The sequence below is a fragment of the Lacerta agilis genome, chromosome 6 (assembly GCF_009819535.1).
Source record: "Lacerta agilis isolate rLacAgi1 chromosome 6, rLacAgi1.pri, whole genome shotgun sequence".
Classification (NCBI taxonomy): domain Eukaryota; kingdom Metazoa; phylum Chordata; class Lepidosauria; order Squamata; family Lacertidae; genus Lacerta; species Lacerta agilis.
Genome location: NC_046317.1, coordinates 35,521,877 through 35,542,908, shown reverse-complemented (window position 1 = coordinate 35,542,908; position 21,032 = coordinate 35,521,877). Strand labels below are relative to the sequence as shown.

The 21,032-nt window shown below is 41.3% G+C and overlaps 1 protein-coding gene and 1 long non-coding RNA gene across 5 annotated transcripts in view; both read right to left on the bottom strand.

The window, feature by feature from the left end:
* Positions 1-372: 372 nt before the first annotated feature.
* Positions 373-21,032, bottom strand: part of KANK4 (KN motif and ankyrin repeat domains 4) — a 40,211-nt gene continuing 19,551 nt past the window's right edge. For 2 of the 4 annotated variants that reach the window (XM_033151931.1, XM_033151932.1), the window contains exons 3-10: positions 18,197-20,200; positions 15,911-16,022; positions 12,956-13,180; positions 12,291-12,378; positions 10,815-11,034; positions 7,462-7,604; positions 6,319-6,519; positions 373-2,924 (exon numbers count right to left, since the gene is read on the bottom strand). In XM_033151931.1, the coding sequence (XP_033007822.1) occupies positions 2,823-2,924; positions 6,319-6,519; positions 7,462-7,604; positions 10,815-11,034; positions 12,291-12,378; positions 12,956-13,180; positions 15,911-16,022; positions 18,197-20,200 (3,095 nt within the window). In that variant the 3' untranslated portion in view covers positions 373-2,822. The remainder of the gene's footprint in view (positions 2,925-6,318; positions 6,520-7,461; positions 7,605-10,814; positions 11,035-12,290; positions 12,379-12,955; positions 13,181-15,910; positions 16,023-18,196; positions 20,201-21,032) is intronic. The other 2 variants (XM_033151933.1, XM_033151934.1) reach the window with 1 other exon arrangement.
* Positions 3,826-6,078, bottom strand: LOC117048288. The gene is made up of 2 exons (XR_004426823.1): positions 5,822-6,078; positions 3,826-5,650 (listed from the first exon to the last, which is right to left on the bottom strand). It is a non-coding gene; the product is annotated as an uncharacterized LOC117048288 (long non-coding RNA).

Genomic DNA, 21,032 nt, shown 5'->3' with positions numbered 1-21,032 from the left:
TGGACCCAGCCAATGAGTACCATAAATGGTGTTGTTATGGGGCCAAATTAATCATGACGCAAGAGATCAATGATCAGGACCACTGCATTTGGTTTAATCATTCAAAACTGCCAATTTGATCAGGGAAATAGTGCTGAGGGAAGCTCCTCAGTGCTGCCTTTTTGTCCTCAGAGAATCCCTAATGCTTCCTGCACTTGCTATGACCACATCATGAAATTTTCTTTAGCTTCGCCCTAAAGAAATGTGTGCATGCACTGAGAGCTCTGTGAACTTTCTTCTTTGCAGAAAGGAACCCTATGTTTCATCCCACACTGTTAACATAACACACCCAATTTTCAAACGTAGTTCATCATGCAGCATAGAAGACTGCTTTTTTACAGTTCCATTTATTTGCTTAAAATGATGGGTCATTGCAAAACATTGCTCATAGCAGAGACAGCCCAAATAGTTAAGCAAGAGTGATCTGATATGCATGCACCCCAGTTTAACTAGTTTCCAGCATAACATTTGCAGGATAAATTTGAGGCAGAGAAGCTAAGCAGATGCATATTACAGCAGTTAATGAGGATGAACTTTAAATTATCACTTTGACAAAGCTGCTGTTCAAAAGAGGAGGCTCCACTGGAAATGAGGAACTGGTTGACCATTTCTGGATTATGGAAGGTATTTTTGTTATTCATTGTGGTTGAGCAATGGGAATTTGAGCGAGATCTTCATATGTGTGCATTGTAGTGAGTTCTGGAAGGGTGCCAGAGCCCACAGAAGAACTCTGCCTACCCTGTGGGTGGAAGGTTACTCAATAAATGAAACAATATGGCAGATAAATTAGTACAACAGATTTCAATCTACCAAGTTTGGGATTTCCAGCATTTTAGCCTGATGAAACGGATGAGAACAGATGTTTGCCCAAAAGGCACCTTCCATATGAAGCCATAATCAGAAATAGCTCTACAGAACCTAATTATGAAAATATCTCAAACAATAATAATTCTCATGAGGAAGTTTATGATCAAGTCATTTTGTTCTACATACTTAGCTTGGTTAGAAAATGAAAAAGCACACTATCTTAATTGTGCCCAAACTTACAGTGAGAAATATACTTCAAAGCTTTCTCTTGGCTGGTTAATTCAAATTCAATTTAAAAAATGTAGGAAAGCCATATATATGATAATTCCAAAGGGATAAAAAACAAGATGGTTGTGCTTTGTGAATATACAGGATGTGTGTGTGTGTTTGGATCTAATACATTCAACTATTTCTGTAAATAATTAGCTATGACTTCTTGCATCAGAGCCATAGAAACCAAACACAACCAAGATATATATATTGTATATAATCTATATTTGTAGCTGTATGCTGAGTAAATGTTGACTGCCGGTACTTATAGAAATCAATAGTAATAAATAGCACAGTACAACTTACAAGTTAACTGAGACATGCGTTAAGATAGCTGGTTACAAACAACATTCATTATCTAAAGTTAACCCCAAAAAGTATTGCTTTACTGCTGTGCTTATAGACAAACTGGAAACATCATGTGCTTAAAGAGAGATATGCTGGACTTTCATTTGAAAAGTAGTATCTGTTTTCACAGCCCAACTCAAAGATGTGATACCAATGCCAAATCAATGACAATCAAGTATTCTTTAACTCCATATCTTTGTTTCCTTTCTCCTCAGTAATGTCTAGTTTTACCCTATACGTGACGCTGTCATGCTGTGCATTTCTTCTTCTTTGTCTCAGAACATCTGCTATCCGTAGTGGTGGGCGACAGGGAGAAACAGATAGGGCGGTGATACAAGGTCACATATCGCATAGAATGAGGCATTCCTGGAAAAGCATGGTGTGATGGCAACAGCATGGTTGGATCCAAAGTTCTGTAGATGAAGTTCTGCTCATGCAATGGGGATCTGTTGAGTCTCAACTCTCAAGTTCTGCTGTGGTAGGATCCAAGCCCTTTTGACAAACACATCCAAACTAATGTCTCTTGTAATAACTGCTGAGGTACTAAGAATTGGTACTAATTTGTGCCCTTGTACTGGGATCAGGCCCAAACCATAGCCTTAGCCCAACAGCAACCATCAGTGCTACTGCACTCGGAATTGTCCCTGATGTGATGCTCTGATGCAGTTGGGGGAGACTGGTACTTTCTTACAGAGCAGTCAATGGGCTGTGCAGCAGCAACAGGCTTAGAACAAAAATAAGTGAATCAGAGGAAGATTTACTGGGCAGGAAGGAAGGCTTCCTAGTGTTACCTTATTCACAAGGTACAGAGAGTATATTTGAAGTTAGTACAAGTTGACACAGCATCAGGCTATCAATATATTTAAAGTATCTCAGAATTGCTCCATATTACTTGTACCTTCACTGAACCTGGGCAGCTATGGTGTGGTGGTGTCATATCTGAAAGCACATTATCCTTATGTCCTTGGTCTTCGAAAATTTAAAACTATGCCCAGGGCCAACCTAGTTGCTTCCCTGTAGTTATTCACGCTTTGAGAAACAAAACAAAAAAGGTAAGCTCAAAGCAGCTGCTGCTGAAGAAGAGACAAGACAACTTGACTTGTGGAAGTAATTACTATTAAGAAAAGGCAATGAAATAATCTAACCATTATTTGTGCCACTGGTCAGAGGTTAAGGCTATAAAAGCAGGTTTAAGGGAGTGACTCATTCTTTAGAAATGTATGCAAATAGCTGACATAGTTCCGCCTTTCCATAAGTAGAGAAATCAGCAGTTATCAGCTATGATCATGGGCATATAAATTGGTTACAGAGCTGGGTAAAATAATGAGTCTTTTGTTATCGGTTTCCCATTCATCACTTTATGTATTCAGAGACCGACTGTGCTGTATGTGGCTCCGAAGGAACTCTGCAATTTCCATGTGGGCAGATTTCAAAGCTATGGACAAAGCAGAATTACCAGCCTACATGAAGGAGAGAGAAAAAGGAGATTATTATTATGCCAGCACCCTATGTTTAGACTTACCATATTTTCCCATGTATTAGACAAAGTTTTTTTGACTCAACAATTATGTCAAAAAACAGGTTGTCCTATACGCAGATAGTGGCGAGAAGGGGGGAGAGCTGCGGGTTGCCAGCCATGTGGTTAGCGGGTGCACAACTCCCCCCCCCCATGCAGCTGCGGGAAGCACACACTCTAGGGAGCGTTTCTCACAGCGGCATGGAGGAGAAGCTGCCAGCCAGCTGGTTGGCACCCGTGCTCTAGGGAGCTTCCCGCCCACAGTGGCATGGGGGGAGCCGCTGCCCACTTTGCCAACCCCCAGCAATGGTCCTGCTGGGGTGATGGCGCGCGTGCAATTCCCCCTTTAAAAAGCTCAACAACTTTGGGCACCTCCCCTCATTTTCTTTAAATTTAGTCCCCCAAAATAGGGAGCGTCTTATACACAGAAAAATGCGTTAAGTCTAAAGCTGTACATGCTGTTAAATAAAGAAGAAAAGAAACCACCACCCACATTTATAACAGAGCACCTTCTCCGAAGGAGCAAGCACATTATTTTTTCTAAGCTATGGCCTACACACTGCCCAGGCTTGCACCCAGAGAGGTCACTTTGGTGCTGCTAATGTAGCAAAAACAATGTGGAAAGCAGCAATTAAGATTTATTGCTCTCTGCAGCCACAGCAGGTGCTGTGATTCTCCAGTAGTTTGACTTCACCTCTAGAGGTGCACTCCATTGTCTCCTGAGACAGACGGATGCCAACAATGGCAGACTTTGACATAAAGACTCCCAGCCCATTGGATGAGATTTTGTAGCAATTATGAATCAGCATCTTTCAATGACAGCCTTCCGGATTAGGTATTTGAAGTATTGCAAACAATCACATTTCACTTTATTGACCCCACTTTTTGGCAGACAGAACACAAAGCAAGTCTCATTTTGCAGAAAACAAACAAAAACCAAATACGAAAATCCCCGGGTCTTCTAACAGTACAGCAGAGTGAATTGCTCATTAACAGAGCAAGTCCTTTATAATAGCATATTAGCACTAAATTTCATGTGGAATCAACATGATGTTGATGGTCTCCAGTTGCATCAGTGTACATGCAGTTAAAAGCTTATTGTAAGTCACAGCCCTGCCTCAAGAGTTGTTTGGCTTGGAAATTCTGCTTAAATACCAGGCCGTTTCACTGTGAGGCAAAGCTTGATGGGACACATCTGGATCCAATTAATTATAGCATTTTCTCTAGTTTCTGCCAGCATAAGTAAACCTTTCTTCCTGTGATGTAAACTAAACAATGGAAAGAGACAAACGGCTGCAGATTTAGTCTACCTGGGGTACTTTTCATATGATTCGAATTCACGCCACATCAGATCAACTCAGGATAAATTACCTAGAGATCAGCTTGGTAGGTTTTTACTGACACTTCCCTAAGAATCTAGAGGTCAGGTGAAGAACCTATGGCCAACTGGGCATGCTTGGTCAGGTTGATGGAAACTGCAGTCAACATCTGCAGGGACATAGGTTCTCCACCCCCAATCTAAACATTAAAAAAGCCTAAATTCCTAGTTGGATTTTATTAACATGGCAGGGCAGCCACCCCCTATAATACAGAAGGAAGTGAAAGCCAGACTGATCCGCACTGATCTAAACTTTGATTCAAATTCTTGCTAAGCCATAGAATTTCAGAGACAATGGAAGTTCTGAAAGCCCTGCAGAAATACAGGAATGGAGAGCCTATCTGTTGCTGTTAGTATTTATCAAAAACTTCCTCAAATGACCAAAGTGTTCTTTTTTAAGCCTACACTAATTTAAAGAAGTGGCTGTTAAGAAGTAGTAACAACAGGAGAACTGTGGCCATGTTGCAGAAGTAGAAGGGAGACCAGTACACGCAAAATAAATCTTAAACAGGCCACTTCTTTTGTTGAAAGGGCATACAAACCAATTGGGTCAGGGAGGTCAACCAAACCAACTTGCTGTATAACCACAAGTTGGCCTGTGTAAATCATACATAGGGCAAGCTGAAAACTAACGCAAATTGACTCTTCTCAAAACTGAGACCTCAATGTTTAGTAGCGTATTAATGGATAGTGGGTAAAAGGAGAATCCCAGCTTGAGTCTTGAAGAATCCAAAGAACCCCTAGAGCCATTTGAAGCCCATCTCACACCCCTTAAGTTGAAAATAATATGTTTATGCCATATTGCTACTTGCCTTAATTAAGATTGATCTAAAATTGCTCTATCCAGTTTGGATACAATTTGCTGTATCCTCAGCTCTGTGCCCAAGAGTTGTGGCAAACAGAATACATCTATCTTGGCTAAAAATAGGCCAATCATTGACAGAGGTATTTTCTTTCACAGCCCTGCAAGGAAGCAGCAGCTAGCAACAGCTCACGAGGTTAGGTTTTAAGAGTGGGTGGCAAAAACTGGAATGCTATTGGCAAGGGTAGGAGGAAAGGTGGGCACAGGCTTATGAATCCCAAGAGATCCAGTCCCAATAGCAACTTAACTGGTTGACCTGTAGAAAAGTGCACAGCTCGGCCAATCATAATAAATGGTATCATTCAAAACTAGGTCCTCCATCAGTAAACCTCTGCCTGTGTGTGAAGCAGCAGCCTGTTAACCTTTGCTCAATTTATAAGGAAAATGAGACAGGAATCTCATTTGCCTTTTAAGGAGCGGTAAATTTCACCTCTGGTTTGCCAGAAGCGGCTTAGTCATGCTGGCCACATGACCCGGAAGCTGTCTGCGGACAAACGTCGGCTCCCTCAGCCTATAGAGCAAGATGAGCGCTGCAACCCCAGAGTCGGACACGACTGGACCTGATGGTCAGGGGTCCCTTTACCTTTACCTTAAATTTCACCTTGAAATTTGTTTTCCCAGACCAGAGCATGCGTCCCTGTACATCAGTCTTGTTTTATCATGAGTTTTGTAGTCAACAGTCACTACATACATTGTTCTCAAGCACTTTTTGCTCACTGTTGTACTGCACCATGGGATCTGTATTCTTACAGAAGCACATACTGTTGGCCTGTGCATGCACGCTACATCTAAAAAAACTCAATGCTGTGTGACAATGAGCAAAAGTTAGGTTAGGAACTACACTGTTTAACAAGGACCCTTGTACAGCTCTGACAGTCAGGTCAAGAGCAGCTCTGTCAGAAGAAACAATAAGATTGATAGCAATTTCAGGGGGGAAAACCTAATTATTGGTTCCCAAATTTTATGTTAAATTATGTTAAATTTTACGTTAAATTTTATGTTAAAACCTATTTGAGATAGTATTTAACAGCAAGCTTAGTTTTAACATGGTTTGATATTGCGGGTCCTTATAATTTGGCAAGCGTTTATTTCTCTCACCTTGTCAATCAATGCAGCATCACAGCTTGGATGGGTCAAGAGAAGCTTCACAATTTCGATGTTGCCATACTGAGAAGCAACCATCAGTGGTGACAAACCAGCATCATCCTGAAGGTTTACATCAGCGCCACATGACAACAAGGCTTTCACCATATCTTCTCTATCATGGCTCACTCCCAGAATTAAGGCAGTCTGGCCTCCCTAGAAAAAATCAGAAGCAATAGAGAGAGAAAATTAGTCTTTGTATACTATTTCTTATTCTCTCAGTGAAGAAAATCACCAATATTTGTAGCCCATTCTTTAAGGAGAAAAATGGTCCAAGATGGCAAAGACATGAAAACATGGTGCACTCCGATTCTTTAGTAAATGTTGTAATTCCATCTCTTCATTCTCTCAAAGCTATTTTTTGTGTTGCCCAATCTCTGATGAAGCTTCAGAGTGTGGCTGCCATTTTGTCTAATTATGGGAAGGGAAAGGATTAGAAAAAAAGCTCATAATCTCCCTGCTGATAAATATATGTAGCAACTCTAAGATAGCAATGTAAGATAAGCTGGTGAAATTTAGTTGGTCTGTAGATATGAGCAAAATAATTTAGCCAAGTCTGATACAGGAGACCTTGTTTACAGCACCAACCTTCTGAAGCAGATTTTGAGGGTAAGCAGAGGTCTGGAAAAGAGGATTAGATGAATTCATGGAGGACAGGGATACCAATGGCTACTGAGATCTTATGATGAAGGACTGTATGTAAATCAAATACATGCATACTAGCCATGATGACTATGCTTGCCTCCACAATTGGAGGCAACAATGCTTCTGATCAGATGCTGGAAACCACGGGAGGAGAACGTTCTGTTGTGCTCGAATCCTGCTTGCTGGTTTCCCACAGGCAAATGTTCAACCACCGTGAGATGAGGATGCTGGACTGCATCAGTCACTGGTCTGATCCAGCAGGCTCTGCTTACATTCTTATGTACTATTACAAATATTGTGGCATCTTGATCATGTAAGCAAAGACTGACATTTCAGCATGATAGCGTGAAATTAACGTTTTATGTGTCCAGATACCCATGATCACTTTATTTTTAAAAAAGCCTTTTGGTATCTGTAACTCAAAACAAAATGTAGTGACACATTTCAGCATACCTGACTTGCCCGTATATTAACATTGCCTTCTTTCAAGAGCTTCGTGACCACGTCCATTTCTTCATCGGTTTCTGCTGATGCAAGTGGTGTGATCATTACTGCTGTATACCCAGCTTTGTTTTGATGGTCCACATCACAGACACCTAAACAAGAGGCAACATTTTTCATCTATCCATATCTACCAGGAGTCAATGAAGCACAAGACACGTGAAGCAATATTCTTATTTAATTTACTTGTATCTCAGAGATCAGCCTTCACCAACGTGTAATCCTCCAGATTACAATTAGCTCCACAATGAATGGAAATTAGCTGGCTAGGGCTGATGAGAGCTGTCCTCCAAAGCATTTGGAGGACGCCGGGCTGGCAAAATGTTACCATAGACAGTGCCTTACAGTGCAATCCTATATGTGTCTACTTAGAAGTATGCCCCATTGTTTTCACTGGTATTTACTCCCATGTAAATGCGTACATTAAACACGTAAATGTTTATCACAAATCTGTTTTTTTAAAAAGACAATCAGCAACAGATTGTACAGATAACTGTGAAGACCAAGACTTTGATTCATGTTCCTTAGGCTTTAACACACTGAATTTTAAATTCGGAGGGATGTATTTTCCAGAGCTACGCAAGCTTCCTGTTAGGGCAAAGACTCTGGAAACAAAAAATAGAGAAGTTACGGTGACAGAAGGGAACACACTCCTTGCATTTTCTAGAGCTTCTCGGAATATAGTCAGGACCATGCATGCCTTCTGTAAGCACTACCCCATTTGCACAATTCGTTATGCTGGAATAATGATCATTCCACTCACTTCAGCTTTTGACTTCTTTGGACAGTTTAAGGGGACAGACTCAAAAGCTCAAATGGGATGAGCGGCAAAATCAGGGGCTCCTCGATTCAGCTCACTATCACACCAGAACAAGGTCCATTCTACATTCACTGACAACACTGGGGGGGGGGAGGTCATTGGGCCCCTCATGAACCAATTTCACCAATACTTTACTGATACTGCATCAGGAAAGATCCCTACGCCAGTATCGGAAGGTGCAAATTGGTCCCAACAACACTTTCCTCTCATCCCTAGAGAAATTTGGTGGCCTGTATATGACCCAAGACAGTTTATAAGGGGATAGGCGTGAAATACCTTGGTTATGGGGAATATGCCTTGTACTGAATATGTACACTATGTGTTGGATTTGCTAGAAAGGCATATGGCTACCTTACTTGGGAGAAATAGGGAAATACACATTGATTAGCCCTATTCATAGATTGCTCACATGCAGGGCATTAGCATGATTACTTGGGGTGGGGTTGTGCCTTTCATGCTGCCATTGATGTTGCTTGCTCTTCCTCAAATAGCCATGTGCGTCACCCACACTTGTCTGAAGAGAAACCACAGTGTTCAAGCTCTTGCTCCTGCGTGGGGCCTCTGCATTATCAGGACACCAGAACAAGCAGGTGTCCTCTGTTCATGCAGAGGCTCTACACACACATAGGGCAATGCACGGTTGCTTCTGGAAGAATTCCTCAAGGCGGGGCTAAAAGCATTCCCCGCCCCTGGTTCCATGGCTGATGAATAAGGCTATTGTGTCTGGCTTATTGTGAGAGTTTTCCTCATACTCCTTGGCATCAGACCTTGGCTGTCTTAACTTCAAAGGAAGATGTAGGCGCGCAAAAGGAAATAGGTGACTAAAGGATGGGGAAGAAAGTGGAAGAAGGAAGTTCAATGGTAGAGCACATACTTCACATGTACAAAGCCCCAGGTTCAGTCTCAGGCTTCTCCAAACAAAAGATCTCAAGCAGCAGGGTTGGCAAAGACCTCTGTTTGGAGAGTTGTGCCCAAGCAGAGCAGACAGTACCAAGGTTTTTCTTAAGGTTTGCATCATTGCTAGAACTCCAGGGCATGCTATTATTTTCCTTCTTTCATAGACTTGAAATGAGTTAGTATTTAAAGCTCAATGTGTAGCTTTGAATATAATTGCCCGGGGGAATCTACCAAGAGAACAAAACAACCTTGTTTCAATATTCTGGGGTGGCTTGGAAGTCTTAGTGCAACAATTGATTTATAGACACATATGATAATATGCCATTCTTCTAACATTTTACAGGTTGTCATGCCAACCAGGAAATCAAAGAGCTTCTTTCTTCTTGCTGGAAAATACATGCATGTTTACTGGATAAAAATCTTGTAGGACATTTTACTCTTTCACATCTGACCTAACAGGCCAACCGTTTAGAATGCAGTTTTTACTGCTGAACTCTGGCTTCCCATTTCAGTTTATAAGTAGCAACCCTCCATTATGAAGTACAGTCATGCCTACTGTGAATGTTACAGCATAGAATATTTCACAGTTTCCCCCAAAATTTGGGGTGAGGGGATGTGTAGAAGAGCCTGTGTTGCAGGGCCTAACTCTGGTATGCTCTCGCGCCTTAGAGGTGTGTCATTTTCTACCACAATTTTTGGGTTTCAGGTGTCAACAGAAAACACTTTTGTAACTCTGATAAATAGAAGATTACTTCCTTAGCAGCAATGCATGTAACTGTGTTTGAATTACTTTCTATAGTAGGTGTTGTTGTTTTTAGTTTGTACACATTTTTAGCAATGTTTGGATGCATTTTGCCTAGATATTTTTTTTAATGTGCATCACCCCGAGTTCTTTTTGAGGAAGGTTGCATCTATAAGCATCCTAAATAAATAAATAGAAGCCAGCCATATCTATATTTGAGGGCTGATTCACCCTTTATATAGTAAATATATCTAACGCATACATAATTTAGATCTAACTACGTAAATGGAAATACAGCACATCCCAGCATAGTGAGACCTGTGTGCCTGCTCAGTGTGCTACCTAGGGGCTAACTGTTGACGGGCAATTTCAAGGCCCCTGTTATCCCTTCCTCTAACGCTCTTTATCTTTCAACCTAATTTGGTTTGAACAGGCCTTCAAACAGAGGACTCCTTCAAGAATACTGCCAAGCTTATGCCGGCCATTAAGAAGCTATCCTTCTGTAATCACCAAATTCTGATTTTACATTTTTTATATGGTTTTATATATGATTGTTGTCAATCACTATGATATTTTAAAAGGAATAATGGTATATAAAAGGAAAATAAGCAGAGAGCAGTAAATCAGGACACAATGCCAGCTCCCCCTTTGCTGCAGAGTGTGGACAAGATCAAAGCATAATACAGGAAAGCCAGAGAGAAGATTATCGCAATTAAGGGACAAGAAAACAAGTACCCAGTTGGGCCGTAAGAACTGAGATTGAAAAAGCAGTTTCAGGGAGAGTGTTGAAAGCAGAACAAATGGACATAATTTTCAGCTCCGAAAAAGCAATTAAGGGATTCTTACCTGTCTCTAAAAGGAGCTTCACAATCCGAAAGTTGGAATGAGAAACACTGTAATGAAGTGCTGTGTTGCCATTCCCATCAGCCAAGTTCACAATTATATTCTCTAACTGTGGATGAATTGCCTCAACCTCTTGGAGGTAAGCTGCCACAATTTCAGGGCTGGAGGATTTCCTGCTTGAGATTCGGAACCACTCCTGGCAGATGGTGCTTAAAACGTGCCTCTAAAAAAAAGACCGACAGCTGATGTAGTCCAACAATGAGGGTATTCCAAACTCTTTAACAACGTTTTTGCGCTTGAAACTCACAGCCAAACTATTAGTGCCTCCCATTCACCTCTGGGGACCAAGAAAGTTATCAGACTTCAGTCTATATAGTAACTTACTGCTCTATGTACAAACTTCCTCCATGGAACTGTGAGATGCAAAGATGAGATGATAGCTATTGCCAGAGCACCTCTGCTAGAGCTGATGGGAGACTGAGAGTTCAACAACATCTGGATGGCTGCATGTTCTCCAGCCTTGTTGAATCTTAATTCTATTATAGTTTAATGTGCTGTTCCACTACTTGGGCGGGGTGCAAAAAGCAATATATAACTGAGACATAATAAATAAATCTATGCATATTTAAACTTGCCTTGTTATGAAATCCTGCTATGGTAGCAGACCAGCACAACATCTTTTCAGTAACTACTGGACTGATTTGAGTTTTGAGAGATGCAGTGTCGTGGCCAACTAAGTGTAGACCCATTGAAATACCCAACTGAAGGTAGTCATATCCATTAGTACAAATGGGCTTACTCTGAGAATAGGTAATGTTGAATACAACCCAGTTAGTAACACTGGATACAATCTAGCAAAGAGTATTAATACACAAATGTTGTACAAGGGATTCACAGCCACTCCAAATGAATGGGAGCCAAACATGTAGTACAGAGAGGACTAAAATCTAGAAGCCCACAGGTTCAAGCTCAGTCTCCTCAGATGCCCACAGATGCAACCTCCCCCCTCCCCAAGTTCTACCCTGACATCTGCTTTGTGATGATAAATGCAATGCGTTTTCTTATGGTTGATTGCTGCAAATGAATAAACTATACAAAACAAACTTTATTTGGGTAAATGCATCTTTTACTTCCCTATACCATTTATCAAAGCTAGCATTTCATTAATTTAGGTTTTGAAAATAGGGAATTCAAAGTTAACCATAACACATCGGTGAAAAGCTGGTGCTAGTACAGGTATGCCAGGGACAGCTCAGTCGGTAGAGCATGAGACTCTTAATCTCAAGGTTGTGGGTCTCAGCCCCAAATTAGGCAAAAGATTCCTGCATTGCAGACCAGATTACCCTCATGGTCCCTTCCAACTTTACAATTCTATTATTCTCTGAGTCGACCATTAACCAAAAATAATCACTGAGAAGGTTCTTAAATTAAGCTGAAACAGAGAGGTGCTCAAAATACAACATGAAAAAATATTAGTACCAGTAATTTGTCCTTTGTGGTTCTTATTTCTGGCAGGTGTTTGCTCAAGATCTGACATCCTTTCAGAAAATCTGTAGAGGGTTTAAATCTGAAAAAGAAAAAAAAACATCTTTGTGGATTCACTGGGGGGGGGAGTGCAAAAAACACAGCTTCTTCTCTTTTTTAAGAATAAGATTAGGAAAAATAAATGAATACTGATGGGGGGGGAGGACCTTATAGCAAAACTGCTCCTCTACCCCCTTCAGTGTTAATTCAAATGCCTTATAGCTCATAATAACTTGGGTTTTATTATTGTTTCTCTCAAATATATTATTACACCTGCTGAAAGCAGAATGGATCAGAAACCACTACTGGTTGTCTGCAGGAATTGCACATGTTCACATAACGTTCCAGCAGCTTTGCTGAAACACCAGCTGCATCAGGCACCTCCTACCCCTAAACTGTGCCAGCTGGTCATTACAAAAGCAACTGTTTAAGAATTGGGGCCAGAGTTTGATTTTCCCTCTTCCCTTCCTGTCTCTCTCTCTCTCTGTCATTTTTTATTTAGATTTTAAGCTTGCAGGCAGGGGCAGTTAATTGATTCCATGTAAGCTACTCTGGGAGCTTTTAAAGCTGAAAAGTGGGGTACAAATGCTCTAAATAAATAACAAGAACCTCTTCATTACCTGTCTGCCTTGTGCTGTGTGCTTGGTCGTGTGGTTCCCTCTTGCTCTTCTGGGTCTTCTTTCCTTGTGTAATGGGCAGTTCCAGAAGCTCTTTGTTCACTTTCATTGCCATCTTCACCCCATCTATGCTCATCATTGCCACACTTTCTCTCAGTCTCACTATCTGAATTCCCTTCTGAGGAGCTTTCTTCACAACTTGAATCTTCACTGGATGTGGTTTCGTAACTGGGTGAGGACAGCAGGCATTATTCAGCGTTCCTTCTGTCCGAGAACCAGAGAGCTATAAGCAAAATTGGTGGGCCCTAGGCCCAAAACCCTCTTAAATTTGAAATCCCAGGCTGTGCAAGCCATGGATTTTTATTTTTATTCGCTGGGACATACAGTAAGTAATCTTAGAAGCATGCAAGTTTTTGCTAATTCAAAAGGAATTGGCCTCTTGTAGGAGTGGTGGTTTCAGTTACAGTATTATTGCTTGCTTTCTAACTACCATGACGTGGCTCATTCATAATAATACTTTTATGACTCTGTGCCATAAAGGTGAGGTGACATTGCATAATTTCCAGAATGGAGATTATAGGCACTGATGCCAAGGGAAGAACCTGGCGAACAATTCTACATGACAACTATGCACATATCATTGACATCTTTCTCACTGCAAGACTAATATTTAGAACCAATACCAAAGTAATATTGGTATCATAACAATTCTTAGTTTTCTGATTTACGTCCCCAGCTCTGACACTCATGTTTAATGCTTCCATTACAATTAGGAGCATATATCTGAATTCTACTTTGCATTGTTTTGGAAAGCCTTGTCCCTAATTCAGGGAATGATCCACAAACTTCAGCTCTACTGAGAGCTCCACAACCTTTTCACTCTCTGCTAAGCTCCAACACATTTGAAGTTCTGCTTCCACATCGCCCAGCAGCTGTGAAATAACAGTTAAAGCAGCCACAACAGCTCCTGGACAAAACTGGAAGCAGATAGCCACTGTACCTAGGGATGAGTGATATATTTAGTGTTGTTTACATTTTAATGCAAAAATATGTCATTTTCACCTCTATAAACAATACAGTACACAAATCAAAATGCAGCTATCCACCAAATTTGTGCTTCTTTGACTTTTACTATTCAATTCTCCAACTCTCTGTGTACAAAAATGCAAATATTTGGGAAAGCACCTGAAAATATATTACTGAAAATAGCACACAAAAAATGCCTTATATTAGGGGAAATTGTACACCAAAATGTGTATATTGGGAGAAATACACAATAAAAATGCTGGTTTACTATTGTTTTTAATTGCACACTGATTCAGAAATATGGAGAACTGTCCCTTAAGACTGGAAAAATGAGAAACTGAAAGAAATCAAAATTAAAGATTCATTCATCTCTATCTGTACCTGGCTGGTGAGACTGTTGTAAGTGGTCAAAGGTTGCGTTGGAGGTTGTTGCATGGCTATTATGTACAAAAACAACAACAACAACAACAAAAACCAGTGGGTTTGCTAAGGTTCAGCTAGGTATTCTGTTAGTACTACAGATTGGGGGTCATCCCTTTAATGATGAATTACATTGCTTTCCTATTTTATTAAAATACATTTTCTGTTATCTAGAACTGAAAACATTTTACTAGCATTAGTGCATTTTCAAAGTAAAATGATAAAGTAACCACCTATATATATCAAAGCACTTAGAAGCCAATGGTGACTGTTAGCTAAATCACTTCTAAGGGTTGTTCCTTTAAAACTACTACTTTATCAGATGCTTAGGGAAGAAAAGGTGTTAGTCCTCACTCTCAAGATTTTGACCTGAAAGGGGGAGGATAGACTGTGAAATATACAGGGCCCAGACACCAAACAAGTATTGCAATGTTTGTAGTGAAGTTTGGGCAGGTACAGATGTCCATGTGCATGTGGACTGATAGCAACATGTAGACATGCTAATAATCTGTTTTAATGATTTGTGATATATTTTGCATTTATTTTAGGAATGTTGTATCACTGATATTGAGCTGTTCACCTTGTAAAAAACAAATAAATAAGTGGTAGTATAGAAGTTTTTGCAAATAAATTAATGTATTTAAACACATGGCCACAATCTACCTTTGATTCCAATGTTCCACCTTTCAAGGAAGTTGCAAGAGATTGCAGCATTAATCTACAGCTACAAATGTCTGGCTTCCTACATGGTTTCTGTCATGTCTCTGTGAGTTTACAAGCAACTACTACACAGCAAACAGCCAGTCCACTTGGATTTGGAACTGGTGAGGAGAGATGCGCTAGGCACATGGCAGAGGATCTGGTTTACAGGGGAAGGTGGGCAAAGTTGATGAATCTTTCTTAAAACCAACTTGCCTTCTGCACCAGAAGCCAAGGGCTGTGGGGTTGCCTAGGTATATGGAAGCTGAAATGAGCACAGTGCCTTTACACCACAGCCAACCATGGCAGTAGTTATTTAAGATGGTGTGGCAAACAACATTCTAGTAATGGGAAGCTGCAGTCTTTTGAATAAAAGGTTCACTGGCTTTTTTTTAAAAAGTATTTGTAAAAGAGAGTGAAAAAATATCTAAGTTCAGATTGTTTCGTTCTTTCTCCAGAAACCGAGAGAACTCCAAATTGCAAGCTAGTTCCAATGATTTCCTGGCTTTTGGTGTCACTGCTTATGTCTGTTTCCTAGCCTACTCACTCAGTACTAAGGTTACCATTCCTTCTGTGAAGTTTGCGGTGATTTTCAGCTTTCGTTTATATTAGCGTAGTACTATTCAATACTTCTGCTAACGACCTACGTCCTAATGCTTCTCCCTCCAGCCTTTTGCAGCAATCTTGCCAACATCAGAACGGAGAAGGAATTAAGTGAGTCTGTGTTTAATACATCAATCTTTTCTTTTGGCATACATTAAAAAGTAGCATTATAAATGACAAGGCAGTTTTGCTTCTTCCATTGATGCTTACCCACCATTTACCCCAACAAACTGAAGGTTCTTTTTGGTGCCGTTACCTCCTGCATGGAAACCAGTGTCTTTCTTTTTCATTATAGATTTAAGGCTTGTGCTTGGAGAAATTTCTAATACAAATATTGAAAACACAGAACATCAGAAATGTTATAATAGTGTTGACTTACTCAACTTTATCATATACCTTTAACAAACTGAACATGGTAAATAAGTCACCCTATTGAATGACTTATCCCAACACTTCACAACTCCTACAGCAGTGGGTTGGTTTTTTTTTTTTAACTAATACTAAAATTTATACACTGCTTGATTGTAAAAACAAAAACTCAAAAGCGGTTCACAATGTGGCTGTTTTTAAGAGGCCTATCTTGTCTGGTAGTTCTTCTGTTGGATAGCTTCATAGACTTACCTACCCTGGCCTAGTTGGGCAAGGGGGGGGGGAGAACACACACCAGTGGTTGGTATGATGCAGCAGCCAGAGGAGGCTCCCCCCCCCCCAATCTTGGGTCCCTAGATGTTGTTGGATTCCAGTTTCCATCAGTATGGTCAATAGTCAGGCATTATGGGAGTTGCAGACACAGATCCCTCAACCCAGCTTTAAGGCCCAAAACTGAGCAATGCCATACGCATAACTGCAACAACATTTATTTATTCATCATTACAAAGACCCATCCCCTTCCCAAGCTACACCCATTTTGTTGGTGCTTCTATTTTGTTGAGTGTGAAGATGGAATTAACGGTCAGTGGAGTTAAGGGAACATGATAGAATAATGTGAAAGATGGAGCAAAAGAAGAGGGGTATGTCAGTTCTCCTTCGCTGTGTAAGAGGGCAACAGGAATTTGTAGAAGTGGATAGGACTTTTTCTCAACCACCTTGGGGTCCTTGTTGGTGTTTGCGGAGGACATTTCCATTAGGTTTGTGACATTCCCTTGGCCCATGTTATATGTCAGTGATGTTCAACTCATTCTACTGTATGGTTCCATACCTTCTGACTCCACCCTCCAACTAGACTTCCAGTCTGAGCTAGCTGAACTGGTCCAGCTTAAAGGTCACCAACCCATTGCTTCTATGACATAAAAATAGGATTGAGGGTGGATTTAATGTTTTCCAATTGAATGGAAACAAGTGCTGTGCATTTTGAAAAAGGCACAACTGTAATTGGTCATTTCAAAATATTGATAGCTTGGATTAGTCTGTTAGGTTGATTTGGCCCTAGAAACTGAGTGGATCCCAAAACATTCTGGTGGGCATACTTTGTGCTACTCTTCTGATCACAGGATAGAATCACAGAATCATAGAGCTAGAAGAGATATCAAGGGTTATCTGGTCCAACTCCCTGCAATGCAGGAATCTCAACACATGGGTCTCCCATCCAATATGAAACCATAGTGGACCCTTCTTAGCTTTGCAAATGTGTTAGCAGTTTTATAAATTGTGAAATGGCTCAAAATAGTTGTGTCTAAGAGTTCCCTATAACTAATGTGGGAATAGAAGTCTTCACGCAATGAGGAACTGAGGTTGTTGAAAGAGGACAGTTGACATTAATGGCACTTACCTTATGACAGAGCTGACCAGTTGCAGCTGTGCCACAGCAATGGCAACCTTTTCCTCCACCACAGCATGTATCATATAAATGGCTGATAAATTCTACAAAGAGGTTCATCCCTGGTTTTTCCCACCCTTAGTAAGTGGTGTGAGTGGCAGAGAAATGAAAAAAGGGAACTATGTTGATACAGCAACGTGAATATTTGCTGTTCTGGGTTTGGGCTGAAAAAACTGGTTGACACTATTCATAGAAGCCCTATGCACCTTCTTATGAGCAACATGGAGCTAGATTGTAGGAGTGCTTTTCACAAACCTATTCCAGCCATCCCTGTTCATCAGTTGAGAGGATGTCATCCATGCCTGTCCATACCCAGTATCTCTTACTATCACTATGAAATCGGTTGTATTAATATGATGCCATGCATTTAAGTGATGTCGGATGATATTTTTTAAGACATAAAGAATGCATTTGGTTTCTAAACTTTCATATTTCCTTAACTGCCACATTAAGTTCTGTTTACATTAGTTTCAATGAAAAATAGTGCTTTTCAACAACATGGAAATGTCACAAGAATATTTTTTTTTTAGTTTTCCTTGTTTGTTTTTGTAAAATGAACATTTTTATTATTATTTTGAAACAGGAAACGTGTTTATTTCATTCAAAATATCTCAGGTGATATTCCTGACTAGCTGCAATGTAAGTGGAAAGGAAAGACTGGCTTTGCCATTATTATTTACCCAACTGTTGATACTGTGTGTTGGAATTCTCCTTGTCTGTCGGCGTTTGTGTTGAGTAGGCAGAGAGCAGCAAGTTCAAGGAATTAACAAGCTGGTTCTGGATGGAGCTGAGCTTTGAGGCCGGCTGCTTAATGGCGCTGGCGAGTTCTGGGTACCCGTGTTCTAGGCATGTCCACTGCTCTTGCAACAGATCCTGGATTTTTTTAACGTATTGGCCTACAATGGGATCTGCAGGCGAATTCTTTGGTTCTGGGCGGGTTTCCTCCTCATTCAGCTCCTGCTTAAAATCTTCTTCAAAAAGGCCTTCATTTCCTCCTGCCTTTGAACCAACCACCTCAACACCTGAGCAGCTTTCTTCACTAGCAGCAGAGAACTGTGTGCCATAGTTGCACACTCCCTTCTGGTAGTTGTCATTATCAATGTGTTCATCAATCTTCAGTTCATTGTAACTTAGCTCAAGAGGGGAACTATCATTTTCCGGTTTCATTTCTTTCTGTCTCTGGAAAGATGGACGGTCTTTTTCTCCAACATCAACGCTTGTCATCTCATGGTGGATATGGAATAGCTTCCTATGCCCTTCCTTTATCTGCAGATTCTTATTATCAATTTCACAGGCATCACACCCTATTGTTTCCACAGGCACAGTGATGCTTACATTAACCCCTTTGTCAGATGCCTCCTTAGCTGCCCGTTCAGTATTCACAGCAGCATCATGGTACTGGAGGGCAATTTTGTCCTCCTTGCATGATGTAATTTCTTTGGTACTCTCCCCACAGAGTTTCTCTTCCAGTTGAGCTTTGGAACTTGCCAACATTTCAATGCTTCTCTGCTTTGCCTTGATTTCCTTATCCTGCTGCTTCAAAACTATTCGAATCTGCTCAAGTTCTTCTGTCTTGTTGTTCAGCTGTTCCTCCAGAATAGCAATATGCTGCTTTAAGGCCGTTATCTTGCTAGGTTCTTCAGAGAGCAAAGGCTTGAGGTTTACATTTCCTTTCATCTCTCCAGTGCCAGGACTTGTAACTTCATCCCCCTCCTGTAGTCCTGCTGTAACTGTCTCAGTTATGTTGAGTTCTATGTCTTCCTGGGTCTGGCTCTCAGGGTTGTATTCCAAGGCTCTGAAAGCGGTCAATTCACTTTGGACGGATGGCCGACAAACATCTGTCTCTGTTGCATCACATTCCTCTTCTCTGCTCTCAGCAACTGCAAGCAGTTCCTGAGATACTAAATGCTGGCTTTGCCATGAAGCACTGGGTTGTATTCTCTCCTTTGTAAACTCTGGTTGTCCCTGGTCTAGCACAAGCTTAGCTTCTTCCTGTTGCCTCGTAAGCTTCTCAGTATCCTGGACGGCCTGACTGATTTGCTCCTTTACATTTTTCAGATTTTCAGGAGATCCCTTGGACCAATCTGAATCCAGTGTTCCCTTTACGGGACCAAAATCAATTTCCAAGCCTTTCCCATCGGAAGATTGAAGGAATGGCAATGGTGGGAAAGCTTCTGGCTGGGTTTCTACTTCTGAATCCTGGCTTGGTGGCAGTGTGGCAGGCATACTGGATGCCCTCAAAAGCTGAGGCCTCCCTCTACAGTTGCCAGTCTCCTCTTCAAGGTGCACGGCATCTTGCTTGACAGTCTCTATTAAAAGGGCCCTTTTTCTGTAGCTTGGCTCATTTGGACGGGTGGCTAAGGGCAATGAGTCAGTCGATGTGACAACAGGGCTGCTTTCCTCTGCCCCTAGGGAGGCCTTCCTCTGTGTAAGGAAGCTCTTGTTTGGGGCTGAGGAGTAGGCCCTTGATCCATTTTCTGGAAGGCTGAAATTGCGAGGCAGCGTGCTGAATTTTGGGTGCTTTGCCTTCCTGTGAATAGGAATCCTCTTGATAGTATTTCCTTTCTCGATGTCATCTACGTACTTCAGGAAGTCAAGATCTAAGTGGAAGCCATAGGGTGTTTCAAGAGAATAGGGGCTATGGGGTGGATCTTTATCCTCTGGTTTGGACGCCCATTCATCTGCTGACATAAAATAAAAAAATTAAAACAGTATGATAATCTACAAACAGCTATAATATTAAGAAAGCCTGATGTCTGAAACCACTTATGACTCAAGTTCCTAGCTCATGCCCCTGACAGCAGTCTTTAGCCACTTAGTTCTCATGATGGAAAAAGACAATCTGCTAAGGTCTAACTAACTAGAAACTATGAGGGCATGATGCGTCCTGCAGTGACGCAGCCATGTGCTTGAAAATAGGAAGCAGCACAGTCTCATTAGAAGACTGTAGCTCAGTGGCAGAGCACCAGGTTGGACTGGGAAAAGTCCCTGCCTGACACTCTGCCAGGCCTCTGCCAGTCAGAGTAGACCAAACAGAGTAGCTAGATGGACTAATGGTCTGACTCAGTATAATGCAGCTTCCTATGTTCCTCCTTTTCTGGCTGGCCATCTGGTCATAACACAGAGTCCCACAGACTCATCCACTTTCTGACCCGGGGTCCTAATGCCCAAGGTGCTCCACTCACAAGCCTCCAGTTCTGTATAGCATAATGTACATACTAAGGACAGGGCAAGAAAGGAGGGAAGAGGGCTTCTTTTAGCCCTGTGCCCATCTCTTCCAGAGCACATCACAGTGACTATATGGAAATGCATTGTGCCTGTTTCCCATTCGCTGTGTTTCATCAGCATAACCCTCTATCATTAGGATGAGGAGTTGTGAATAAAGGATATGAAAGAAACATGAATGCCAGATAAGGAGGGCCCAATATTCTATGGTGAGGTCCCTATGGACTTCCCCAAACCCTCTCCCAGCTGTCGCTAAGGCTGCAAAAACATAGAGCCACTGCAGTATTGCTA